General features: G+C 34.8%; 1 protein-coding gene across 1 annotated transcript; it reads left to right on the top strand.

The window, feature by feature from the left end:
• The first annotated feature begins 5,443 nt into the window (after positions 1 to 5,443).
• LOC137408364 (TNF receptor-associated factor 2-like) lies at positions 5,444 to 22,696 on the top strand. The gene is made up of 10 exons (XM_068094862.1): positions 5,444 to 5,504; positions 10,061 to 10,350; positions 12,780 to 13,392; positions 14,584 to 14,764; positions 15,931 to 16,054; positions 17,644 to 17,779; positions 17,970 to 18,010; positions 18,614 to 18,747; positions 19,071 to 19,221; positions 22,283 to 22,696. Exons 2-9 carry the CDS (start codon positions 10,177 to 10,179, stop codon positions 19,207 to 19,209), a joined length of 1,542 nt encoding a protein of 513 aa, XP_067950963.1. The 5' UTR covers positions 5,444 to 5,504; positions 10,061 to 10,176; the 3' UTR covers positions 19,210 to 19,221; positions 22,283 to 22,696.
• Positions 22,697 to 27,645: the final 4,949 nt, after the last annotated feature.

Genomic DNA, 27,645 nt, shown 5'->3' with positions numbered 1-27,645 from the left:
TCATATTGATGCTACTCGCATCTCAAAGAGGTCTGTATTTCATACAGACCTCTTTGAGATGCAAGTAGATCTACTAACAGGAAACCTTATCAGCTGATGATGTCAGCTGTTTCCTAAGTGGTTCCTAATCACTCCCCTATGAATATGGATCATAAGATCCTTCTTTGCACAGTCATCTCTTATAAGCTTATCCAACACGCAGTGTTAATGCAAATCATTCTCATCTATTCTTGTCATATAAAATTATAAAGTCCTAAAGTGTACAAGCCATGTTTGCGCTGTTTGCCCAGTGTGTCCCGAGTAGCTACTGCATTGATGAGCACCAGCATTTGAAATGACTCACATGCAAAAATACAATCTGTTGTAGGTTTTGTGTCCACCAGACACGAGCGACAGGGCACATGGTTTATCAGAGCTATAGTTGAAGCGCTATATAAGCATGCATCCCATAGAGATATAAAGAAACTGTTTGAGAAACAGGTAGGTCTATAGATTGTATTATTATTGGTTGCTTCACTTCATCCATATATCAGTAACAAGCATTTACTACTTTGTTCTAAACTGGTCATTTTCAGGTGATGAAGAAAGTTCGAGATAAAAGCATTGAAGTGAATCGAGTTCGTAACTTGACTGGTGGTCAACAGCCTACACTTGAGTGCTTCCCTACAAAGAATAGAAAACTTTATCTATTTCTTGGTTATAACCCACCAAGTGGCAACTAATATTTTAATCCTTTGCTGCTTTTTTTCCCTGTTTCCAACATTATTACACGTACCGAGGCAGTGCAGCACGTCATGAGAGATTGTCAGGAGTAACAACTAGTGATAACTATATGTAGATATACAATTACATGTATAGTGCAGTGCTGGTGTGTGGCCGCTTGGTGGTGTTGGTAGATTGTTAGTCAGTTGTGTGGAAAGTCATGAGTTCAAATCTTCATGATGTGATATTTTCTCGGATTTTCAACTGATTTTTTTCAACTGATTCAACTCGGATTTTTAGACATTCATTTCTTAAAATCTCTTGTCACTAAACTTAATACTGTCACCTTTGTTATCAAGGTATCATAATAAAAAAAAGCCTATTGTATTAGGCCAACTACAACGAAATTGGTGTTTATGAAATGTGCATACCTTCGACAATGAAACTACACAGAAAACTAACATTCTATGGTGATACGGCTAAAGATTTGTTGCACTTTGAGTCACGATTGAGCTGAGTGTTTGTAAAGAAACCGATTTTGGATTCGTTAAGAATCTGTTGTCCAATGAAAACCAAAATTCCATGTTGCTTTATCATATTAACCAGAAACAAAGCCGATATATTGCAGGCTTGTAATCTTCTGTTGGTTTCTTTGTTTCACTCAACTGAAGACTTCGGTGTTGCAAGCTTAGTTAGCGAAGACGTCACAAAAAAGAGTAAGTGGGAAATCTAGTAGTTGGTTGCCATTCTAGCATAGCAAGTACATTCTATTTATGCAAGCATCCTGGCAGTCTATTGTGCTGTGCGAGATCAGCATTTGTGTAATAAATCTAAGCAATTACCTATCAAATAATTTAATAATAACTATTCAGAAATGCTAGCAGATGGTTGCTTCGCACAGTTGTTAGAATGCTGAACTTCCATGCCGGATGTTGTGAGTTCGAATCCTGCTGTAAGTAATCTTTTTTATGTTATGAATTATACCTGTGTTTTGGGATTGGTATTGAAATATTAACATTAAAATTTGGCAAGTATAACTGCAACTAAAGACTGTAGCCACTTTAGTTAGTTAAAGTTCATCAAGTACAGTGTGGGCAATGTCACAAGACAAGACTAACAGCTGCTTCTAAAATTATCATTTCAAAATACTTTACATTCTCTTGAACTTCTATAACCTATATTAACTTTCCATTTACTGACTCTACTTGCATACAAGCTATTGATTGACCTAGCAGTACAATACGCGCTCAAGGAATTCACATAGCTGTTTGATAGGCGTGTTGGAATATCCCTAAAGCATGTAATTACTGAATTGCTGCGAGAATTGCTGCGAGAATTGCTGCTCACCTACTACGAAGTGCAGAATTAGCTTTCAAGTAAATTCTTATTTGTTTACCAGCAAAGCATTTCTCAAATCCCAGTGAGTCATTTTCCTCTCTATATAGAAAATTTCTGGTGCTTATGACATTATCAATAGATAAATGGCTGTATAGATATTTGTAAATACCAGTCATTATCAGAATGACTCATGATTTTCCAAGCTATGGAAATTCCATGTGGCAACTCATATTGGGAGTATTACTACATGCCACAGCTTATGTAGAAGTGCTAGCGCTATCATTCAAGCACCTTCTCTTTGTTTCCTATACTGTGTATATCGGAGTTCAACCTAGTTGCCAGCACTACTGAACAAGTAAGTCAAATAGAGTGTACAACTGATTTAACTACTGTACTTACCGAATGCTGCTAATTTATGATGACGATGAAATAGTATACTAACTTTGATGATATTACTACTACTCTGAGATGATATATACGGTGATTGGTATAAAATAAGTATTGTATAAACAACACGAAGTTATGATTTACAACCCACCAAGTGACAATTGATAATCTGATCTTTTGCTACCTTTATTCATGTTTCCATTATTTACTATTATATTATTACATTATTACTAAATTACCATTACTAGTACCCAGACAGTTCTGTGTACTGTGGGAAATCATCAGGTGTAATAACTATGCATACAATTATCATAAAACTTCTAATTTAATGCCTGGCACTCTATTTTTCAATTCTTCCTCTATAGTGACAGTCTATTAAAGGAAGTGTTCAAATAGGGGTTTGGGGTGTATTTCTCAAATAGCTTGTCAAAGTTTTCGGAAGATAAATTTAGCCCTATTACAGGCGAAGCAAATGTTGTCTATTTATATGTCTATAATGTTTGCTCTCTTTTTTTTCGTGGAGCGATATTAACCTTTTGGATGCAACCTCCAACTTGTCAAAGACCTCTTAATAAATAAGATATGCATCGCGAAACCGAGAAATATCTCTACAAGTTAATATCTATTGCTTGCAATTGACCTGCGATGATATTATAGCCTGTGTCCGTCTTTACAATTTATTGGCATTTTCAATTATGTTGACATATTTTTATTTTATATCTATAATTATTTAATGTTGCATAAAGCACATTGTACTCATTAATATGTTTGCTAGAGTTTGCAGCCAAAACTAACTTTTCATGTGCAATAGTAGAGGAGTTATGAGCATCGATCCATTGTAAGCCGTGTTTAGATATCCGCAATGATGCTATCAAATAATATGCTATAAACCTGCAAATTTAGAAGTTATGTTATAATAACCTATTGAATGCTTCAAATATATATTCAAAAACAAATGACATAAACCAATCATATCTATAATACATGCAGAAACAAAAATTAACATTATTGAAACAAAAATGTTTGCATCATTTACTCGGCCAGTTGCGTTCTGATTGTTGCTTCCAAGAGAATGTCTATCTTCTGGTTGTTCAATACCTTCTGCAATGTCTTTTAACCACAACTCTTCTTCTGCATTGCTGAACTAGTTGATATTAGCATCCAAACAATTTTTTCAATAGAGCATAACTTTTATGGGTTGCATTTTGCCCAAATAATGATCCATTTTTAGCCTAGTAGGCGCTAGACACATCTTTCAGCCTAAAATTAGATGTTTATATACTATCGTGAATGTAAACCGTTTTTCATATAATTATGTTGAAGGATTGCGACCATGTTGAACAAGGAACTACTATAATTAATCTGATACAGTTATTAATTATTTTGTAGAGTTGCTTTCAAAGTTTTAACAAAAAAAAACTGAAGAAAAGTGTTAAAATTAGAACAAGGATTTTAATACATACTGACACATTGAAAAACTTAATTGTTATCGATGTAACTGAGTCATTATTAATACGATTTTGTGGACACTTTTCTACTGATCACTTGCTATTATGGGTTCGTTAAGATAAACTAATGTCAAAGCGACGATCAAATGGAGGTGGAGTTCTGGAGTAAAAGTAGGGCAACTCTCGAACCAGGCCAAGCAGGAACTGAGGCTTGGGTATAGTAGCATAGGCACCTTCAATTTAACTACACTTCCGCCACTGCCAGCGTAAAAGCCGTCACTACCGACTCGCTATCACACATCCAATAGCCGACTGTGGATATACCAATGCAACGTTCAACAAGAGCCGATCAATCAGACTCTATATACTATAGCCGATAGTAGACTGTGTATACACTAGCACAACTCCAGCAAGAGTTGATAATACAGACTCTATATACTACAGCCGATAGCAGACTGTATATTTTAGCACCCCTTTTAAGCCACGCTGACTTAGTTACAAAAGAAGATGTGTTGTACTTAAATAAATTTATTGTGATATCATAGTATGCCTCACCATACTAGCAAAGTCTCGACTGACCTTTAAATGCAAAAACAACAGTCTATATAATTGGCTCGCTAGTGCTTTTAGCCTGTGCTTCCATCCTTTTTTTCGGCCTTGCTCCGTGCCGCCAACATTTAATTCGATGCTTTATTTTTCAACCCTTCTTTTTTAGTGGCGGTCTAACAAAGGTGGCGTTTAAATGAAGGGGGCATTCAATTAGAGGTTTTACAGTACGTATATGCATTTACATGCTTGTGCATACTCTAGATTGGTAGGCAAAATTCTATGTAGCAAGATCAAACAAATCCTATCTGAGTAATTTGTTTATGATGTGGTTTTTCCACAGGCCAGCCATCTCTCTGATCATTATTTAATTTAAGGCCTCAATGTGTATGTTGTTTCATGACTTAGCAAGGTTCCCGCAAGGTTTGTACATAAAAGGTTTTATAAAGCATATTTATAATTATCATTATAAACATATTTATAATGATATATATACATGTATACAACAATATATATTTTTACAATGAACAATTGCAAAGTAGAAATCAGTTGCTTTGTAAACGTATTTTAATAAACTCACATTTAGGTACATGTACGGTATGTTAAAAAAGTTTAGAAGTTTGTAGTTTTAGTTACTGTTATCTGCTCAAAAGAGCAGATAACTACATATGGTATTCGGACGAGCGTAAACTGTTTGATTCCTATGCGCGCTTGAGAGGACTGAAACAAACCTTTGGGGAAATTCTAAATAAGCCATGACGCGACATTCGGAAAGATTTGTACATTTGTGAGACAGCGGTCAGAAAAGTATATCCGGTAACTGTTAAGAATTTACCTACTCGCAAAAAAAAACTTGCATGTGGTGAATAGACACAAAAAATGGGTTTTATGATTTAACTTTTTTTATATACTTATCAATTAATAAATAACCTAAATTAAGCAAAATTTTTCTTTGGTTCAATAAATTCAAAACGTACGAAAAAACATAAATGCGTTTGTATTACGTAGCGTTTAATGTTCTAATTGGGTGTCCGGTATAATAAACTGCGCGCGACAACTTATTTTGTTATATTTTGTTAAAATGTACGTGAGTCATACAATTGCAATAGCCTTTATTGTATTAGCACTGCCGTGCGAAGTTGTCATTGTCTAACATAGAAGATGAATCGCTGGTTGGATACAAAGAGTTTACAGAGTTTTAGTGAAGCGCTGTTTTCTCATCAATTTAATCCGCCACCCAACCGTAATGACAGAAATGTTTAACTGTACCATTATGTATACTATCCATCGCTAAAAGTAGCTGTTGTCCTAGCACTGCATTGCTTTTTTGAGCTAACTAACCATGACTTAACCACGTATTAGTGAATCGCTTCCGTTCTCGAACGAGCCAACTAGCAACTTACTGAACAATCGTTGCTACGAATAATTCTAAAAAAAGCCGACCTGGAATATAGCTGTACTTTTCTGGATAAATATTCCAGTGCTCACCAGTGAAAACTGTTTTATGCATAACCAGTAGAACTGGCTAAAAAGAAAATGTAACATGAACCAACGCGACATATCAAGTGACGCTTTATGCTCAAGATACAATCGTTCACTTTGCCTCACTAATCGACTGTAGTATTAAAAAACCAGCTTTAAGGCAAATACTTTAGTTGTTATAAGCAAGGAAAATTCTGTAAAAACATCTAGTTAACGGCATTTTTCTACATTTCTTGCAACTACAAGCTGCTTCTGCCATTTTTGCCATGAAAAGTATAAAATTGTTTGAAATACATGGAGCAAATCAGAGTAAGTACTTGTGAGTGGCAACAAATGCGAGTAAGTAGGCTACATGTAAGTGACAATAAATGACAGTGAATACTAGTATGTGACAAAAACAAGAGCAAGTAAGTGTAAGTCACAACAAATGATATTAAATACTTGTAAGAGGTAGCATGGTTTATTCGAAAGCTGTCAAGAGTTTATATGCAAAATATAAATGCAAAATAAGGAATGTAATGCAAAGTAATGCAAAATATCAATCTGTATTGTCTGTATTAGTTCATATTTGACCCTGAAAATGACCGCCTTATGTCACAGCTTGGAGATTGAGTTATGAAAGTTTTACGTCTCAAAAACTGGTTTTTTCTTCTAATATAAAATCATTGCTGAAAAACAAAATACTAAAACTATATGACTATAAATAGATGTGATTTTAAAATGTTGTCAGTTAATTATCAAGCTTAAACTGATGATCACCAGCTTGGTAGATTGATAAAACAAGACGACATATGAATCTTTAAAAAACAACCCTATTTATAAGCATTTGTAAGTTGCAACATTAAAAAGTGCTGCTGAAGCAATTATCAATCTGCTTAATGCATCCAGTGTAGTGTGCAATGGATAGTTCGGCCATTGCGTGCTATTTACAATTCTTCACAACAGCTTTGAAATATGGTAACGAGAATTAGTCAGGTTACTTAGTTTCTTTCAATTCTTTTTGTGAATACCCAACCGTTTCCTTTACAGATTGGTGCATCACCATGAAGATTGCTAATATTTAAAATTCATATACAATTATTTTACTTTTATTATTCTACTAACACATCAGTTATACATGTACATAGATGTTGTATGGCAGGTCATCATGATTTCTCAGAACATTTTGAGTGGATAAAATATCCTTAACCCTTTGGCTGGGTAAAAGCTTGGCAAAAACACCCGAAAGTCGTGTAATTTATTTTTCAAAATTCAATAAAATCGATATTTTATAAACATGCATAGCTCAAATCTTTAATTTATTTCTATGAACAAAGTATTTTGTACATAAACATTCATTTACATATCTACTACTACAAAAAATAGAACCATGTGCAATTGTCCCTGTATGAAATGTTTGGAAGCATTTTTTTCAGTCAAACGCTAAAACATAGCCGAGCTACCATAACGATCGTTTTTCTCTGTATATTCCAAGTATATTAAAAGCCGAAAAAGTTTACATCACTTTTATCATCTGAATTATTTTTATTCTGATCAGACAAAAAATCACTAACGATCGCAGGATCAAATAATCTTTTATTTTATTTTAATTAGTTTTGAAAGTCCAGCCGATGTTGACTGATTTTTCCAACTTTTATTCTTTTCCAAGGAGGTGTTATTTGTTTAGCTTTTAGCCCAAAGCAACGCCTCTCACATAATCGTTTCATATTGTAAATCATCAACTAATATCTTGTTGATGATATTTACAACTTACTAGTGTTCATATCCTTTGTTTAACGTTACTAGGCGACATCTTTATAAACATCTACATAAAGCGACATAAATGCCATTTTCCCACGTAACCGGTAAACGACATTTTAGTCGTTTTCCCAGCCAAAGGATTAACAAACAGCCTTATGCACTGTGTTTGTGAGAGACAAAGTGTCAAATTACATGAAAACCTATAAATGGTTATTTAGCAAAAATTTTAATCCGAGCATTTAAAAAACGTATTTCCAAGTTACAGGATATACAATAAGTGAATATATAGTTTTTAGTCAAGTTATACTTTTATTTTAAATACAAATATGACATATGAATAGTCAAAATAATTAAAAGAAACAGCAAAAACATTAGCAGGAATAAATTTGTCAATTTATAGCTTTTAATTTATTCCATATCACTGAGCCATTTGAAATGTAAGCAAGCTTTAATCAATAAGCAGTTGTTATATTCAAGATTTTGTTCTTCTCGAATAAACATTTTTAACATACGATTGATGATGAATTTTGCTTGTGCGAGTATTACAATGATGACTAATACTCATCGCTTTTGTTACCAACATGTTTCCATGTTGCAGTTTGTCGTATAATGATATATCTTCTGCCAGTCTGTAGTTGCTGTGATTGTTTCATATTGTGTAGGTTGCTTTACGAGTATAGGGCATGACCTACTATGTAGTGTGGGTATGTAAATTATATATTGACAATGTTAACGCTTGATAGACTTTTTTCCTGTCACATTCAAACCAAGAGAACCGAAAATAACAAAAAAATTGGTACATGTAATTAAAAAAGATTATGTACAGGATTATTCAGAACCTTACTAGAAAATAGAATGCATCATTATAATCTTTATCTTGGTTTGCTGGATTTTCCGTCTCTTTCAACATCATGAATACGTTAGCAAAATTGGTGAAAAAGCTTCATCCATCATATTGCAGCTTTGATTAAATTTAAGTTTGAGTCTTGAATAATATCAGGTACTTCTTTGTTATAATGTATTTTGCCCTATACCATTATGCATTTCAACAGCGTTAAAGTTGATCACCCGCTACATTATTAACTAACCATTCTCTAAACCTTGGTTAAATCATATTTTGATCCGTATGTCAGTAATACATTTCATCTTTATGCATGAAAAGGTGTTCTATCCATGCGGGTCGTTACAGCTACATTACTATTCTAGGGTATTCTATTTTCTACTTATTCTATTATTATTTATTTGGCGATGTAGATGATGGAAGGGTCATTTTATGGATCATTTAATTCGTACAAAATAAAACATTAACTGTTGTAATTCTAATCACGATTTTTATCATTAATTATTGGTTCTATGAAGCTGCTACATAGCTTCAGAACCAGTTTTAAAACTGGTATATCCTGTTATCACATCATACTGTCTGTTGGAGCAATTGTAATAATGAATCATATTAATTTTTTCAAATATTAAATATTTTTCATCCTGAAGTCGATTTGACAGTTGCCATTAACTAAGCTATTTGTAAAACAAATCTTGGCAATCTCTGCATGTCCAATACCAGTACTGCCATCTTTATTGCCCAAGCATTGTAGCTGCTAAACAACAATGCCTAACTAAAATTCTCGAAACTCGTATCCAAGCAATGATTCATCATCTATTATGTGTCAACATGATCAAATTCAAAGACACGGTTGTTCAAGTACTGGTTTCAAGGTCACAGTATTGTCTTGATAACTAATAAAGGAAATCCTTTCGCTGTTGACTGTATCAATCAACTTTTATTACAAGGAATAAGTGGGGAAAGAGCTGTTGATGTATCCTGTTTCTGATATATTTATGTTCAACAGATAACGTACTAACTGGTATTCCTATCTGATTTTTTTCATTGGTATCTCTATTTGAATTAATTGTTGAATATTCATATACGATTATTTTACTTTCTTCATTCTACTAAAGCATCAGTTGTACCTGGATGTTGTATAGCAGGCCATCAGGATTTTCAGAATATCTGGAGTAGATAAAAGACCTTTATTTAGTAGTCTTTTAGACTAGTTTGTGAGGGACAAAGTGTCAAACATGACACTAAAACCCCATAAACGATTCTTTTGCAAAAAAGTTTTAACTCGAGCATAGCTTAAAAATGTTTATTTGTACGCTACAGGACATAAAATAATGGAGTAGATAATTTTTGAGGCAAGCCAAACTTGCATTTTAACTGCAAATATGACACATGAATATTCAAAATAATAAAATGGTGTGATTCTGACTATTTCATTAAGTTTAAATGTTAGTCATGTTATGATATACGAGCCAAGATATTTAAGGTAATAATAAATGTTAATTGTTCTGGGACATTGGCGACACAATCATTACAAGCTGACCAGAGTATTTATCAGATATTTATCACTAATTTACAGGTTAAAGTGTCAAATGTGGTTATTGAGCTCTCGCCACCGGGACATTTCCGACAACATTATTTTGTAAACGGTGACAAGTCATTGGACTAGACACTTACCTTGAAAGTTCTTTTGCCATGAATGGAGACAGTGAAACGCTTGAATATAAACGTAGACACACTGTAGACGATACTGAAGAGAAGTTTAGAGATCTTCAAATTGAAACAAAAAAGCGGCGAGAAATGAAGTCAAATGAAATGGAACAACAACCATTAGGTTTCTGTAGCACTGATCGGCCTGACTTTGATGATGTGAGTATCCTTGCATTTAAGCATCATTCATTTATGTATATATCTGTTTTAATTCTTTCTGTCAAATGGTAAACAAATGTTCTTTCCTACTGCCATCGGCTGCTGGGGGCCCGATGAACTAACAAACGTGCTGTTGTTGTAGAGCTTAGTTGCATTGTTCTCAGCACTATAAACTCTCCATTAACTCAATCTGTCTTTCTCACACGCGTATGCAGTATTTCCTCCTACTTCTTGCTTGTTACCTTATGGGAATTTTCATGAAGTGGGACATAAAACATTTTCCTGACAATGTTCTCTTTATCAAATTAGGAGGAAAGATTTGCTACATCGAACCTAGTTCAATGCATTCCCAGATAGTCTGTCAAAGAAGTATGTTTTCTAAACTTTTCTAGCAAGCACTTGTATAAAACACTACTGCTTCTTAGGCCATGCTTTATGACTTCGGTTCTAATCTACTGAAATAGTATTCTGCTAGGTTAGAGCTATTTCAACAGAATTATTTTTTAACATTTTTCTATCATAAATAGTTTTCAAGGTGATGGTTCACAAAGTATTGACACCAGCTCTATGAGTGTTGATAAAGATATGTGAAAGGTGTATGGGGGTTTTGCATATTTATTTGCTTATATTTATTATTTTTATCGCTTGAGTTCATCAGCTATCTAAAACGCACTCGTTTGAAGATAACTTCTTCATGCTTCTTCATGCGTATGTTGTTTGAATGCTTTGTTAGCGCAAGTATTTAAATACGCATTAAAATCCAACCAATGTTAATAATTACATTCTTTTGCATTCAGCCAAGCTCAGCATATGGGTATTCTATTTCTACTCCTCTACGCATACCCACGCGTCCCCACGGTAACTAACCTAGTGTAACTAATGCTGTAACTAACCGCGGTAACTAATGCTAGTTTAGGTGTTTTAGGTCGTCCTTGATAATCAAAAAACATTATTTTAGCAACTATCTGTTAGTAGTAGAAACATTTTGGCACTTGGTTTACAATTTTAAACTACCGTAAAACCTCTATTTGAACGCCACAGCTGATAGAACTCCATTACAGAGAAAAGGTTGAAAATACAGCTCCACCCTTTACTTGAATGCCACCTCTATTTGCCCGCCACCTTGACATCCTTTGTTTTTTATGACCCCATAATAGTGTGTGATCAGTAGAAAAGTGTCCACAAATTGATACTAATAATAACTCAGTTATATCAATAACAAAGAATTCTTTCGTTGTTACTATAGTGGCTGTCATGATTTTAGTGACGGTGTACCTGAGACCATCGATTGTCACAATCATCAGAACTACACTTTGATTAGAAATCACTAAGGTCTAATATCACTAATATCCATCATTTTCAGATTCATCCATAATGTGGTTTCTAATCTGACCTGAAGACTTTAAAACATTTTGACCAATGAAAATGCTCTTCCCGAACACCGTATGACATGATAGCAGACATTTTATGGCGTATTCTAACTTTAAAACATTGAAAACGTCTTTACAATTTGAAAGTGTTATTTCTGTTTTCTAATTCCATAGCTATTCCATAGAAATAATTAATAGTTGTATTTAGTTATAATTTTATAATCAAAGTAGTTTTTTATTTAACTCGGTCTGATATCATGTTTAAGAATTGGTTTAGCAAAAATACTGAGGCGGAAAGTATTAATGTCAATCCGTCTGAAGGAGAGTGCAAAATGTAGGTGGCATTAGCATCGCTTCACCCATAAAAGAGTTAGATTTATCCTCCCAAACTTCTACCCAGCTAATAAAAAAATACAGCACCACCCTCTATTTGAACGTCACAACTAATGAAACCCCACTATAGGGGAAAAAGTTGAAAAATAGAGCGTCGTGGCATTAAAATAGAGGTTTTATGGTAAGTATAGCAAGAAAGGTTACAATTGTAAAATAGTACCTTTTAGCTTTTATTCAAGGTTCTTATGATTTGACTAGATCTGTTGTACATGAGTGAGCTTGTTTAAAGGGTTACTAACCCTGTTCAAGTTTTGTCAATTGCGTTTTAATTGCATTCAAGTTTTGTTGATTTTAATCTTGAAACATCCTTGTAGTCTGATCACTTGAAACGACAAATAAAATCTCAATTGATGAAAAGATATTTATACTTTCTGATAAAGTCTTTAAAAATTTGACAGGAGTCACCCATTAATGGCAGTATTAACTTGTGTCAGCTTATCTGTACTCACTGCATTTTTAGAATAAACACATGTTTTACAGCTTTTACTGATGATTAGGTTCAAGACATTGTGTAACTTTATCTGAACAGGTGAACTATGTGGGCCAACATTTCTGTGTGCATGAAACAAAAGCATGCTTCTGGGTTGATTTTTTAAAGGGCTGCTAATCAGGGTACAAGTGATGATTTTTAGGTCTTTAATGTTTGTGTTCTGTTTACTCCATCAGGACATCCAGCCTGAAGAGATATGTTGTGCATGCAAAATGCCTGCCCTCCAGCCAATCGCAACAAGATGTGGCCACACCTATTGTGGTCATTATATGGACAGCCTGAAAAGAGAGAACGTATCTGAAACGCAATGTCTCGGGACCGATGAAGATTCGGACGATAAACACTGCCATGAAAAGATTTTAGTTCTTAACCAGACGGTCGACAAAGCGTTAGATCGAAGTATCAACAATAAACTCATCAAATGTAAAAATCATGCTTTAGGTTGTTCAGATATATTCAAATTGCGCAAGCTTGCACATCATCTAGATAATATCTGCCTGTTCGCTAATGTTCGATGTCCAAACTGCAAACGAGAACAACAAAGAGGACAACTAGAAGAGCATAAGGCGGTATGTCGGTCTAAAGCCTGTGCGTTTGCTGACATCGGATGCGAGCATGTGAGCGAGCCCGAAGGTGCAGCATCATCATCATCCTCTCAGACTCCAGAGCACAGCATCGGCCTACATCTCGCTCTTATCTATCAATTGGTAGCCTCTCTCCGATCAGCCTCCGAGTTTAGCGCTGAAACATTGGATTCTGCCATGACACGACATTCAAAGTCAGTCACGTGTAAGTGTGTTGTGTATGTAGCAATTCCATGAGGTTCGGTTCCAAAGCTGAAATTTTCAGATAAAATAGTTGATAGTCACTATCGCTATGTTTTCATCGTGTCTATGATTCATATTTGGAGTTGTGTGCACGTTGAGTTACCTTGCGATATTTGTTTCAATAAACATTCACATGATGTGGATAGCATGGGTGCTTTGTTAAAAAAGATATCCATGGATTTCTATACCAGAGGTTATGATGGGGCGTTAAAAACTGTACGAGTCGAAATGAGAACGACTGATGTATGGATAATGTTTAAAATAAATTAGCTTGCATGGCGCGTGTCTTTGCGCATCATTCGCATGTGCCGTCTGCTAGTGCCGTCTCCATTTCTCGCAAACATGAAACGATATAACAAAACTTGCTTGACTTGTGAATTTTTGCCGTTTCCATCTTGTTGATACAAACTGGGGGATTAGACGTGTCTTGGAAATATAGCATTGTTAACCCTGTGTGGAAGGAGCGCCAGTTTTGCGTATGGTGTTTTATGGACACAATAATAATAGTAATAATAACTAATTGAAACATTGCCAATGTCATTTCCACATTTGACGCGGTTGGTAATTATTCAGCTGTTTCCTGATTTCACTAGGCTAGGAGAGGACAACACCTTTGCATGCATTGATTTGCTTGCTTCATGTATCTGTCTGTAGGTGAAGTTGCCTACTCAAACTAGGAATGACTGAAATGTAAAAATGTTGTAAAAAGTGAATAGCTTGAGCATCATTCACACGTGCCATTTCCACCTCTAGCAAGAATGAAACAGGAAATGAAAATTTGTGCGTAACAAAACTTGTGGATTTTTACCATTTTCAACTAGCGGATGACGCAAACAACGGATTAACTGCATCATGAACATAAGCTATTTCATATATGACCTCTGCTATGACCTCTAGCGTAAAATTTCCTATCTTTGAACAAAGCGCCGTCGTTAATCCGCAATGTGCGAGTGTCCGTTTAAACATTTATCACAGGTTAACTCAACGTCCGCACAACTCCAAATCTGCATCATCAACACAATGGATACATAGTAATGGTCTTCCACACACCAGTATGTCAGATCAAAATATCATCTAGTAGTCGTTGGGTATGTCGCATCGCTTGCTCATTGTTCATTTAATTAAATTTTTATTTTGGTACACTCATGTACAGGTCAGGAACAGGCGCTGTCTATGCTATCTAACCCAAACCAGCAAAACTCTGAGGCTATTGCCATACAGGAGTTGCGCACCAACTATGGTAACAAACGGGGAGATGCGAAGAAGGCTTTAGAAGGTTACAATCGCCTTGTTCATGTAGAGTATCCTGCTGCTGTGGCTGAACCTGTCCTAAGGTGGGAAATTATATTACAGTGTGACATTCATGAGCTCATATAATGTAATTAATCTAATTTTAATGTAATGGGCTGATCGAATAGAATTCCGTACTCTATTGAGGAGCAGATTTGAAAGCTCTCTGTTCGTGTGAAGAATCTTTTTTGTTTGAGATAAACATCAGTTGATTGTTGAGCCCAATAACTGGTAATAACTGCTAATAACTGCTAATAACTGGTAATAACTGTAAAACTGATGCTTGAAGATTAAAAAGCTTGTAAATTATATTTAAACTGTAACAAAAGTTGTTTCACCTTACTTGGATAACGTTTTGGAGTTTATATTGTGTTTCTATACAGACAACAGTGGTAAAAACTGAATGATACTTCTGGATGAGTTGCCATCTCCGCCTCAACGACCAATAAAACATTTATTTTAGCTTCATTTTTATGATGATAGTTATTATATTGTACAGTTTATTATAGAGTAAAATGTGAGATTATGAAAATGAAGAACTCTTTGTTAAGTTATATGTTAGAGTATATTTTCAGTACAATTTAAGTAGGAGTTCCAGAATCTGGTGGTTCTCATAATCAAACCCTCAAATCCTTTTATCCAAGACTTTTTATAAGACTTCATATATACATTTCAAGGGGGGGGGTTTGTGTATCGTGTATCGTGTAATGTTTTGTCTATTGAGCAGTTTTATCTATTCAAAAATTTTTAATTATGATTAATGATTTAAATCAATTGCCTTTAAAGCTGCGAGTGCTCTAGCCTACAAGTTTTTGGTAAAGCTTTTTGCTGACCAATCAGAGCCGCAAGCAAGTACTTCGACTGATCTACCATGTCAGTAGACATTACACTCAATACATGCACTATTCCTATTAGATGTTAGTGTATTATGGGACAAATGATAGAATTTATAATCATGTTTGCATAGAGAAACCAAGTTTATTCCAATAGTGAAAGCCCTATATTAGTACCAATCACAGTATAGTGAAAGCGTGTACTCGCTATACTATGATTGGCTGCCTCGACTGAATAAGCGATTGCAAATTAAACAAATTCAAACTGCAGAATTCGGCTACTGTAGAGATTATCTGTAGAGATTAGCTATTAGACCCGTCAACCAGTTTAAACTGGTTGAGACTCTAGCTCCCTTTATCTCTCTCTCTCTCTCTAGGTTGAAGCACCAGAGCCAGTGGCTTGAGCACCAGGAGGAAGACCGTAATGAGTTCATGACTAAGTTCATGCAAGAGACAAATGAAATACCGATATTGCTGAATCATGGCCAAATGATATTCAAGGTAAGCCATTCACCAGCGCTGACTTCTTACTTCCAAGTTTATGCTTTTAGTTTTTTAGTTTTCTCTGCAAGGTAAGAGGCTTTTTAAAGAGCCAGGTTGGAACTCATGTTTTGCTTTTATTCGTGCAAGTGTACCTTCATCTGTACCAAATAGTTTAAAGTTGATTAAATCATACAAAATATGTATATCCAGTTTGTATTAGTGTTGGGCCGGTATTGGGTTATCCGCTCTTACCGATACCGAGGGATTCTCGGTATCCGAGGAAACCAATCATTTTCGGTGTCAGCTAGGTATCCGCGGCCGGTTTGATATGATTGGTATTTATCCGTGAAAGCCTACCGTTAAATGGTTATATGGATATCTGGAGAGATTTTTAAAACGCTTCATGTCGAACATGCTAATCTCAGCACGCATTGGTGAACAAATTCAACGAACACTTCCACGCTTACTGTATCTCTGTATCTACTATTATATTACGTTACATTGATAATGCCACCAGCCTCGAAGGTTTGGGAGTTCTACGCAGATGGGAGGACGTATAAAGACTCTAACGGGACTGGACTCTAATTGGACTGCGTATAATTATGTGATTACATTACCTGATTACAATATGTGATAGTAAGATTTTTTTAAACTGTTTCAGTATATTTAACAAAGAGAGCCCATTGCCATTATCTATCTGTTTGTTATTATACATAACGTTTGTATCAATAACGATATTTTTAATAGAATAAACAATAAAAAAATCTATCATGAAAATTATATTTCCATCTTTGTTGGCTTTTTAAAACAAGGAGTCTCTTTGCCGTAACAATATACTGCTGGCTAAAGAATGTTTTTTGCACAGGCTACTTTTTGCACAACGATAAAAATTGTTCAACACAGTTATGATTTAAAGTTTAAACCATTTAAAGACACACTGATAACCGCATACCAAACAATAGTACCGACAATACCGAACATTCTTAGTTGGCAAAGGATACCGAAGATGGTAAATACCGAGGATACCGATACCGGGAAAACCGATAAAAATGTGCAAGGATATCCGATCCGGCACTAAATTAGACACCGGCCCAACACTAGTTTGTATATGGTGTAGTCTTAAAATTGTTTGGAAGTTGTCATCTACCTTACTGCAGACAAGGAAGGAGGAAGGATAACTTCCAAGTTATGTTTAAACTTAAGCCCATTTGAAGGTTTCTCAGATGTCAACCGGTGACATTCATTATTTGAACTCGTTTAAATTAGAAAACATACAGCTTAATCTATGTGTGGCTCATCTCAACAAAGTTAAACAGCAGCAAATAGCGCCATTTGATAAAGAGAAGGCTTCTTTTTAGATTATTTTTGCATATTATTTTCATTTACAATTATGACTATGGGCCGAGGATTAGCAACTTCAGTGTTCAGCTGCAGTTCTTGTAAAAGTCTGGACGGTTTAACCGTAATTAAGTTTTGTCGATTTCAAGTTTGAAACATCCTGAACACGTAAAACAACGAACAAAATCTCAATTGATAGACAAATATCGATACTTGTAGAATTTACTACTATTTGATGTAAGTTTATCTTGAAGGCTCTGCCGTTGTAGCTGAAGGATTTTTCGGAGAAGAGGATGAAGGCGATAAAAGGAGAGTTGAAAAGAGGTGTGCATGGACCACTCTTCTACACGCACGAGTTTGGTTACTTGATGGTACCCATCGTTTATCCTAATGGCGATGGAGCTGGTAAGTAAGCCTGAATGTTTGTCAAGTACCGTGAGGTTGGTAGAGCTACAGATTTGATCATAAAGTTGGCCGTTACATACCTTTATGGAGTTCTTACATCACCCAGTCGATATCCTGTAATTCTGTTGAACTGTTGAACTATATGATAGCGTATAACCAGATTTTGACAGTTTAAATATTTGCTTGACAGGCACTGGAACCCACCTCTCCATCTTCATAGCCATCAAAAAGGTAGTATTTTAGGAATACCCTAGATAATATGCATGCCAATAATGGTAGGATAGGGTGTCATGCAGGTTTGATTCAACCCAAAAAGCTTTTTCGGTTAATAAAGGACATACTGCTTGTAAGATGGTTGCTTACCACAAAAAATCATTGTGTTTGATGCAGCAGATTTTAAGATATGGCCATTTTTGAAAGTTAAAATTTTTTTATAATGGCAAGCTTTTGTTTGGAATACAAACTGGCCAGCATACCAAAAAATTTTTAGGAATACATTGCGTAAATAAAGGGGTCATAATGGCTGCATTCTTGCACTTTTTTAATAAAATTTTTGCTGCAAGGTTGCAATAAAAAATTTTCTTCATAGAGTATGTATAGTTTTTGTCAATAAAATGCATACATTTTGAAAGAGCACATTCTACTGCACACAGTGGTACATAAATATTTCTTATAAATTGAAAAATTTTCACCAATTGTTAGAAGGCCCCCAAAGATGGTCCACATGTTCTATTCTGAAATGTGGTTTGTTTGCTTGACATATTAGCATACCATGGCACATCTGTGGGTCCTTTGTATCAATATGACGCATCTATGGGTCCTTCGTATCAATAGGGGAAGTTTGATGCACTTCTACCCTGGCCAGTAGTGGGCCGAATCACCATTTCGGTTCTAAGTCAACGACGGGTAGGCAGGGAGACAGTCAAACATTCTTTCCGAACAGATGTAGCTTCTCTTTCATACCATCGGTGAGTTTCGTGGCAGTCCTTTTTTCTCTTATATGTTTATCTCGTGTCTATGTTCTCTTTCTGGGTGGGATATCCAATTGAACATGCTGTATTGTGTCATATTATGACAACGGCACCTGCCACATAGTGTCATCGCAGTTCTCTGTTATCTGTGTCTGTCCTTGATGCTAGATAGGATAGATCTGCCTTTTCTAGTACTGTAGGGTTTTGTAAGGGTTTATTGTACCCACATAGAGGAGTGACACACGTGTTGGCCTTCTTGTGGAGCATATCTTTCAATTTGCAACGTTTCTCTTTGATTTAGTTCATGTGGTATGTTGTAGACCCATGCAAGAGATGAATCAAGCAAGTGGAATTCCTAAAGCTCTTGACCTTAACCTCCTGAAGCAACCAAGTGACTTTTTGGTGGAAGATACACTTTTCATTCAGATAGTTGTGGAACCACAGATAACGGACAAGTGAGACAGAATGAAGGTAATGAAATATTTTTTTGTAATGCTGAAATTATATCACACAAACATAGCTGGAGATTGTTAGAGGCTATCTTACCATGCTGAGAGCTTCAAGAAGTATCCGTTTAGCGTGTCTCCCAGGCTATAAGATGTACCAGATTATAAGGATCAAGTCACTGTCATTGTCCACATACTGTATAAGTTGCTTCGGATCATAAGCCACAATATGTAGGCAAGAGGAGTATTGGATGAGTCAGTTTATTCAACTGATTGACAATAACTCAACATTGTTCAGTTGTAGGCTAATAAAAATACAACACCATTGTTCTGTTGGAACACAAAAATACAACATTGGCTGTATTCACTTTTTTGGGCAACATGCCAGATCATTCTTTTAATACGAAAATACAAAACCTTAGTACAATCGCAACGCATAAAAAATCAGTAGTCACTTCATTTTTCTGTTCATTCTTTGTCCACATATCCTTCAAACTTTATCTTTAGTGTCTGTATTAAACAGGCAGATTCGATGTCAAGTGGGTCCGTACTAGTGCTGGGCACGGGTAACAAAACTCGTCGAACTCACAGGGTTTATCTTTTCTCGAGTCTCTGGTAATAGAAATTTTTGAGTATTTCGATCTTGCGAGTTTCGATCCGTCGAGTAGAGTGGACAAAAACTTGGTCGATTGTGCCCGGCGCTATGAGCACTGTTTAACAACCCACCTGTTATTGTTGCGAGCACGAGTATCGGTCGATAGAAAATAGTAAAAAATAATAAATAAATTGAATAGAATTATAATTATAAAATTTTAAAAAATGTTTGGAAATTTTAGACATAAAATCTGTATCAACAAACCCGATACCCAAAAAACCCGTTTGTCAAGAAGTACTCGTGCCAAGCTCTACTAGCTACCCTATACTCGAAAAACTCGAACGGAAAGGGGTGAGTATAAACTGATTGGCCTAGAAGAACTCATGCCCAGCACTAGTCCGTACCCCTGTCGCCATTATCAGAGTCAGTCTCGTCGCTGTCATACGAGTCTGCTATAGTCTGACTATGCCTATGCTATAGTCTGACTATAGCATTGGCATAGTCAGACTATGCATTAGAACCTTTGCCCAGGCATCCACAATCAATTGGCATAACTCTGGCATAACAGAAACCGGTTCGAGGTTAAACAAAACTGAAGGTCGTATATAGAAGCGTATCGTTGACTTTTGCGAAAATGTTATGATCTTAAGTACGCCTTATAGCCCAAAATCTATGGTAGTAGCCAAGCCTTGTCATGGGTGGCGCTACACATTTGGAAAATGAGGCTGATTATGAAATGCTAGAACTAGCGCCATACTTTGAATGCTTTTTGATGTACATTGAAGCAAAAAATTATTGCGCAATTTTTATCCCAAAAGTGTGTACAGTAATACTTCAACATACGAGTGCTCCAACATACGAGAAATTTGAGATACGAGCCAGCTTTTAAGCAAGTGTTAGCACTAACATACGAGCCATGTTTGAGATACGAGCACGTGAGTCAGTTGCCAAGTATGCCGGAGGTGTTTTATGAGAACAGCATCACTCTGTATTTTTCAACTGCTCAGGTTATACTTTTGTATCGTGTTTTTTTTTGTGCGCGATTTTCAGTGCAGAATTATGTGAATTAAAAGTACCGTGCGTTGACCGAAAGTTTGCCAGTAAAATGAAAAATAATGCAAAGAAAAAGCGAATGATAACAGTTAATATTAAACGGGAAATTATTGAAAAATATGCGAAATATATATGCGTGATTGAGCTAGCTCAGCAATTTGACAGAAATACATCCACAATTATCAAACAGAAGGATAATATTCAGGGCATTTAGTTCGCAAAAGGACTAACGATAGTTTATAAACGGCACAGCGATCTTCACGACCGCTTATGGAGAGACTGCTCAGACATTGGTTAAAAGATAAACAATTGGCCGGTGACAGCGTACTAAAACGATGCTATGTGAAAAGGACGGGTGCTATCTATCAAAACTATAAAAATAGACATTCGGATAAGTTGGCTAGTGGTCGTGCATTAACCCGTTGTGACGACACCTTTGTTCGTCCTGATTGCAACATGTTGAAAGGGCAACAAAGGCAAACGTCTTTAGATAGGTTTATCTTAAAACGGCCGGCTGGTCGTGAAAGCGAAACAAAGGAAAAATTAGCTAACCAGCGAGAAACTTCAAACTATGAACGCCGAAGAAATTTTAATTACATTAAGTTGAAAATGAAAGTTTGCTTTTAGGTTTGCTTCTAAGTTTGTCTGTTGAGACATTCATAAAATCCAGATTTATCAAAGTCAACTGTCGTAATGAAGGATAACTTATATCTCCCTCTCTGGCAAATGCTAGCGTTAGCTGCTATTGTATGTATTTAATTTTACATTTTAATTAATCACATTTCCTTGCATTATTTTTTATTTGTTGTTTTTTGAAAGCATGTGGTAAGTTAGGACAATAACCAACATGTTCTTTATGTTACAATATCTTGTTTTGAGTGTTTTATTTGAATTTTTTAGAGTAAGGAAACCAATCAATATATATTTAATTGTTCTATATATAAATAAATTGCACCAACATGCGAGCAAATTAACATACGAGCTCAGTCTCGAAACGCATTAAGCTCGTAAGTTGAAGTATGACTGTATTATAAAACTTACGATAAAAGTAGGAGGTTTTTTGCAACAAAAGGTAGGAATAATTATCCAATACTATGGGCTACACGCAAATTTGTTATCATTCACTACAAAATCAGTTGCAGCAAATTTGTCAAGCGATTTTGTGTAATATGTCCAGTGTGCTTTACCCTTCACAAAGATTACCTTCCTGATTTTCGGCAATTACCCAACTAGTTCTTAGCAATATGAACAGGACATTTTATCTTGAACGTGTTTCATAGATTATTTTATACAAGATACATTTATATTTGTGTGCCCCATGCCATCAAAAAGACATTGTTGATTGAAAAAATATTTTGCTCATGTATTAAAAAATGACTGCCATTATTATAGGCACCAAGTCAAAAGTCAATAAGTAACTTTGAAACTACCATTTTAGACAGGCATCAGCAAGAGGTCATCGCCAAGGCGATCAAGCTCGCTGGCCATGGATACTGGAAGTCAATGCTCCGCCGTGGCTAAACCTTTGTCATGGAAGCTGAAATGCGGAAAACAATAATTGTAGTCAGGGCCTCTTGGCTCTTGTTGTCAATGTCATGTTCTGTGTGTTTACAGAGAGTTAGCAAGGATAAACACTGATCAGTTTGAGAATTGACAGTATTCATGTAACTTGTTTAGTCATTGTATAGGCTGCTTTTTTGATTTCATTTTAATGATTAGTACAGTATTGGTGTGATATATTGCTCGCTCGTAATCCTTGTATTTCTTCTTCACAACACTGCTCTTTATTATCACGTAATAGCTAGAATTTCAATTACTGATACCTGTTATTAATGAACTTATGTTAACCAGAGTCCGTTAAAATTATTAGTCTTTCAGATACGCTTTCCTTTGTAGAATAGTTTGTGTTTTACCTTATCTTGAAGAGATGTTAGAAACCCTGTGGAAACTACTACAATATTCAATTTGAAGTTGGCCATTGCTGCTGACAGAATATGCTAGCAGCCAAATACGTAACTGTAAACTTTGACATCCAGTCATTACAATAATAATGTTCATGGTTTGTTGGGAAAGCAACTCCTTAATCAATAGATCAGCTGTTGAAATAACTGACTTGTAGTGGCGTTGGCACAAATTTTGTTCATATACTTTGACCATCGAGATTTACAATGCAAGAACTTGTAAGCTTACACTTTTTATTGATTCAGGTTACATATAACAAATAATAGTATTCTCAAAATTTTCTCATAATTCAGATAGCAATGGGATGAGTAGGAGCTAGCTGAAGGAAGTTGGAAAGTCTCATTGAGGTTGGCGGCATTGATAATGCTGCCAATAGCAACCAAGGCTTATTTTTATTGGATAACTTATCAGACTGCTAAACCGCTGCACGGAATTTCTTGGATATGATTATGCAGATTGCTAATTTCTCAGTCAAGGTTTTAGCAATTTTTTAATTCCTAAAACTTTAATAAATTTCATCCCAATTAAATTGCGATGTCGTTTACTTTCTTGAAATTTTACATAAATTCCTTTGTATTTAAAAATTCTGTTGAATCTTTATATTTATATACTTGGATTGGACAGTATATAAAAAGGTAGAACTGATTCGTACTAAAGTAGAATTAAAACAACTGATTGGTTGAAGCTGCAGCTTGCAGAAACTCCTATGCACTGAGTGGATGATTGAAAAGATACATAAACTGAAACAAAATTCATATGCTAATGGCAGATTTTCATAAAGTGGAATAAATTCGGCTAACACCTACATATACGAAGTACTACAACTGTTCTATAAAATGAAATTGTACAAAAGGGTGGCGCAACTAGAATTTATTTGCAGACTACAATGAGCTCTAATGTTTACTAGTATCGTGGCAGTCTAGTGTGCCATGAGAGATCATCATGTATAAGCAGCTTCACAATTATTCCAAATCAAATAGCTAATTATGGAGTTAGATTGGCAGTTGTTGAAGTGTTGCATTGGTGTTCGAGTGTTGGTGGCCCGCAACACTGAATGATGCGAATTCAATCACGCTAAAGGCAGTATTTTTTCCCTGCCTCAAAGTGTATTATGGTAGAATAGTAGAGATTAGCTGAAACAGATAAAAAGTCACATTATTAGTCCATACCACAGTCAGCTTAAACTGATTGGTTTTAGCTGACTGATTTGGTTGACAGGCAACTACCAAACCGAAGTACCGCAAATGTTAGAAAACATTCCGTTTCAGTCTAATAATATTTTTATCTAAAAAGGTTTTAAATTCTGCAATGTTTTGGTCATCAATCTTTGCAATAACAAAAGCCCTATCCATTTGAAGCCATGGCTGGTTGGAGTAAAATAATAAGCATCTTACAGGATTTGAACTTGCAACATTCTTCTTACGAATGCTACACTCTTACACCTGAGCTTGTCCTTCACTTTGTGGCATATCAGATATTTGTGGGCATTCTTACCTTCCATGCTTTATCAGCACACCTGACAATCTTTTAGGACACATTGGACCACCAGGGCATTAGTTTATTTATACATACAGTGTACATAATTATAGCCGAGTTTTTTTAATGAATAATAACATGTATTTGTTCAGTGAGTTTCTCAAATCAAACGAGAGTTGTCTCTCTGTTGATCATGAGTAGACAACAACTCACATATAAAAATGTTAGTTGAAGCAGTATTTACCATACATGTTTGATTTTCAAGTAAAACTAACTGAAATAGCTTTCGTTACTTCGATGAATTTTCCCTTTGCTCAATTTTCTCCCTACTTCTACCTTTTTCTAGTTGCCTATGTATCAATTTATTTTTTATAATGTATTTATGTGTTTGCCAACGCTATTTGGAAGGTCTTGCTGTATGAGTCATGTCTATATGTTATCTATATACATATATGTACATGCGCCCAGACCCATGTGCATACACATGCCTAAACTACAACACAATGTTTTATTTAAAACCTTATAACTGACAATAAAAGCAAAAAGAGTAAATATAGAAGTTTAAGATTAATACAAATGCGAAAAGTTTATTGTAGGTCCTGCAGGTAAACAACATTTTTGTTTTTCCTTGTGATGTAAAAATAGACTAATTGGCAAAAATCCCTCTTTGCTAACAAGCTATTAGCGAGAAGGGATTTTGGAGATTAGCAAGGCTATCGGCGATTAGCACAGCGGTTTTTTCCATAATCAGCGACGATAAGCGCCACTGATTATGGGAAAACACTAAGACTACAAGTTGATGCGGGCCACCCAAAAAGACCTTGCGCTTTGTCGATAGAAATAGCAACGCAAATATTGACTGAAAACTGAATTTGCTTGAACTCAAAAGACAAGTGAGTAGTGAGGAAGGGTATTTTGGGAGCAAACACAGTCTCCCCTTTTAAAGATGTATACCTGAACCTTTGTCTAAATTTACTATTAGATAGGTTATTTATTTTACAGAATACTGCATTACGACTTGTATGGAAGTTACAAATGAAACCACTTTGTTTTGTACCCTCTATGTTTTTGTTTATAACAGGGAATGCTCTCCCACGGCCAGATATGTTAACTTAATTTTTCAGCATTGTTGGATTTGAAATAATGAATGATTTAACCTCTTCCTACATGACTGATATGTTTCAATTCTCTAGTACCAGATATTTACATGATGATTGTATTTTGTACTTGCTAAAAGATGCACTCAACAATTTTACTGTCTTTTAATATTTTGTCAAAAGAGATGAGATGTATACAAAAGCTTATTATTTTTGTGTTTTGGATTGAGAATACCTCATGAAAAGATTTTTCTTTTTTATTTACTTTTTTGTGTAGCTTTATATGTACACGCACAACATTTTTTCTATGAAAATGAACATGGACTGCTCAATAAAATTACATATACATGTATATACTGTAACTAGCTGTACAACCCAGCGTTGCCCGGGTTATAAAAAAGTCTTTGCAAAGAATATTCATTTGTATTTAACATATATAACAACATTTGCCATTCTAACTTTCAAACTACATACCATGAAAAAGTCTTTTGTGTAGTTGAAATAAATTAGGAAAGAAAATAAAAAAAATTGTAAAGTTTTCAAACTTTGTCAAACAACTTTTAAACTTTATATGATGAGGAAAATGTTTCGTGCGGGTCAAATAAAAAATAAATAAAATGACAATAAAAAGGTTTAGATGTAAATGTGAAATAATCAGCAAGTAAAAGCTAAATTAAGTCACTTTTGCTACAATTACAATAAAAGATGATTCGGTAATGATACAATTAATACGAACCGAGAAAACAGGATAAAAATCTTGAATATGCAGAATTAATAATAACAATTCTTGCATAGAAGTGTGTGTGTGCGTGCGTGCGTGCGTGTGTGTGTACATGTATATAAATAAAGTTGCTGTTCCACCAAAAGCTATCTATCAAAACTTTGAATACGACGATACTGGTCTGGTACCCTTCAATACTGGTACAAATGTAAAAATGAGATATCGCACTGTCTTTGTCTGACCGAACGGAGAGATAGTGTCTAGGCTCTTCCCACGGAGACAATATAATTTTTCATGTGAGAAGAATTAGACTGGACCTCAGATGTAGTAATTGAACCTTACGAAAAATATTTTTTAACAGGGTCATCGTAACGTGTGGCCGCACTGGTAAAATAACCAGCGTGTGCTATAGCTATAGCCGGAATGACACACATATCCATATACTTTGAGAAATATATATATAGATACTAGCTGTGCCACCCGGCGTTGCACGTGTAATAGAAGAGTCTTTGGACAGAAAATTGATTTGTATGTAACATATAACAACATTTGCCATTCTAACTTTCAAACTACATATCATGAGATAAGTGTGTCGTGTAGTTGAAATAAATTAAAAGAGAAATAAAAACACCTGTAAAGGTTTTAAAACTTTGTCAAACTACTGTACCTTTCAAGCTAGTGGCCTGGCATATTGCCAATGGAAACTCCACTAAGCTAGTTAATAAGGTTAGTCTTCCAATGACAGTAAGAATTCCATGAATTTCCATGAAATTCCATGAATTTGAGTTTTTATTGTTGTACTGCTCAGCTTTTCTAATAATAGCTATAGCCGGATTTCCAACAGACATACAGACATACAAACTTTGAGAAATATATATATATAGATATATAGATATATATATATATATATATATATATATATATAGATATAGATATATATATATATATAAGTATATATACATGTATATAAAGTGCATATGCATGCATATAAAGTACATACACATGTACATAAAATACATATACATGTATATAAAGTACATATACATGTATATAAAGTAGATATACATGTATATGAAATACAAATACATGTATATAAAGTACATACACATGTGTATAAAGTAGATATACATGTATATAAAATACAAATACATGTATATAAAGTACATACACATGTGTATAAAGTAGATATACATGTATATAAAATACAAATACATGTATATAAAGTACATACACATGTATATAAAGTACATACACAGGTATATAAAGTACATACACATGTATACAAAATACATATACATGTATATAAAGTACATATACATGTATATAAAGTACAAGTACATGTATATAAAATACATACACATGTATATAAAGTACATACACATGTATATAAAGTACATACACATGTATATAAAGTACATATACATGTATATAAAGTACAAGTACATGTATATAAAGTACATACACATGTATATAAAGTACATATGCATGTATATAAAGTACATATACATGTATATAAAGTAGGCCTACATACACATGTATATAAAG

This window comes from Watersipora subatra, chromosome 11 (assembly GCF_963576615.1).
Source record: "Watersipora subatra chromosome 11, tzWatSuba1.1, whole genome shotgun sequence".
Classification (NCBI taxonomy): domain Eukaryota; kingdom Metazoa; phylum Bryozoa; class Gymnolaemata; order Cheilostomatida; family Watersiporidae; genus Watersipora; species Watersipora subatra.
This window is presented reverse-complemented; position numbering and strand designations above follow the sequence as displayed.

Bases quoted from the DNA above. Each gene is read 5' to 3' on its own strand.
- LOC137408364 (XM_068094862.1), top strand. From the start codon at position 10,177: ATGAATGGAGACAGTGAAACGCTTGAATATAAACGTAGACACACTGTA. The intron at 17,780-17,969 runs GTAAGTAAGCCT...TTTGCTTGACAG, and splicing joins TCCTAATGGCGATGGAGCTG to GCACTGGAACCCACCTCTCC. The intron at 18,011-18,613 runs GTAGTATTTTAG...TCGTATCAATAG, and splicing joins TCTTCATAGCCATCAAAAAG to GGGAAGTTTGATGCACTTCT.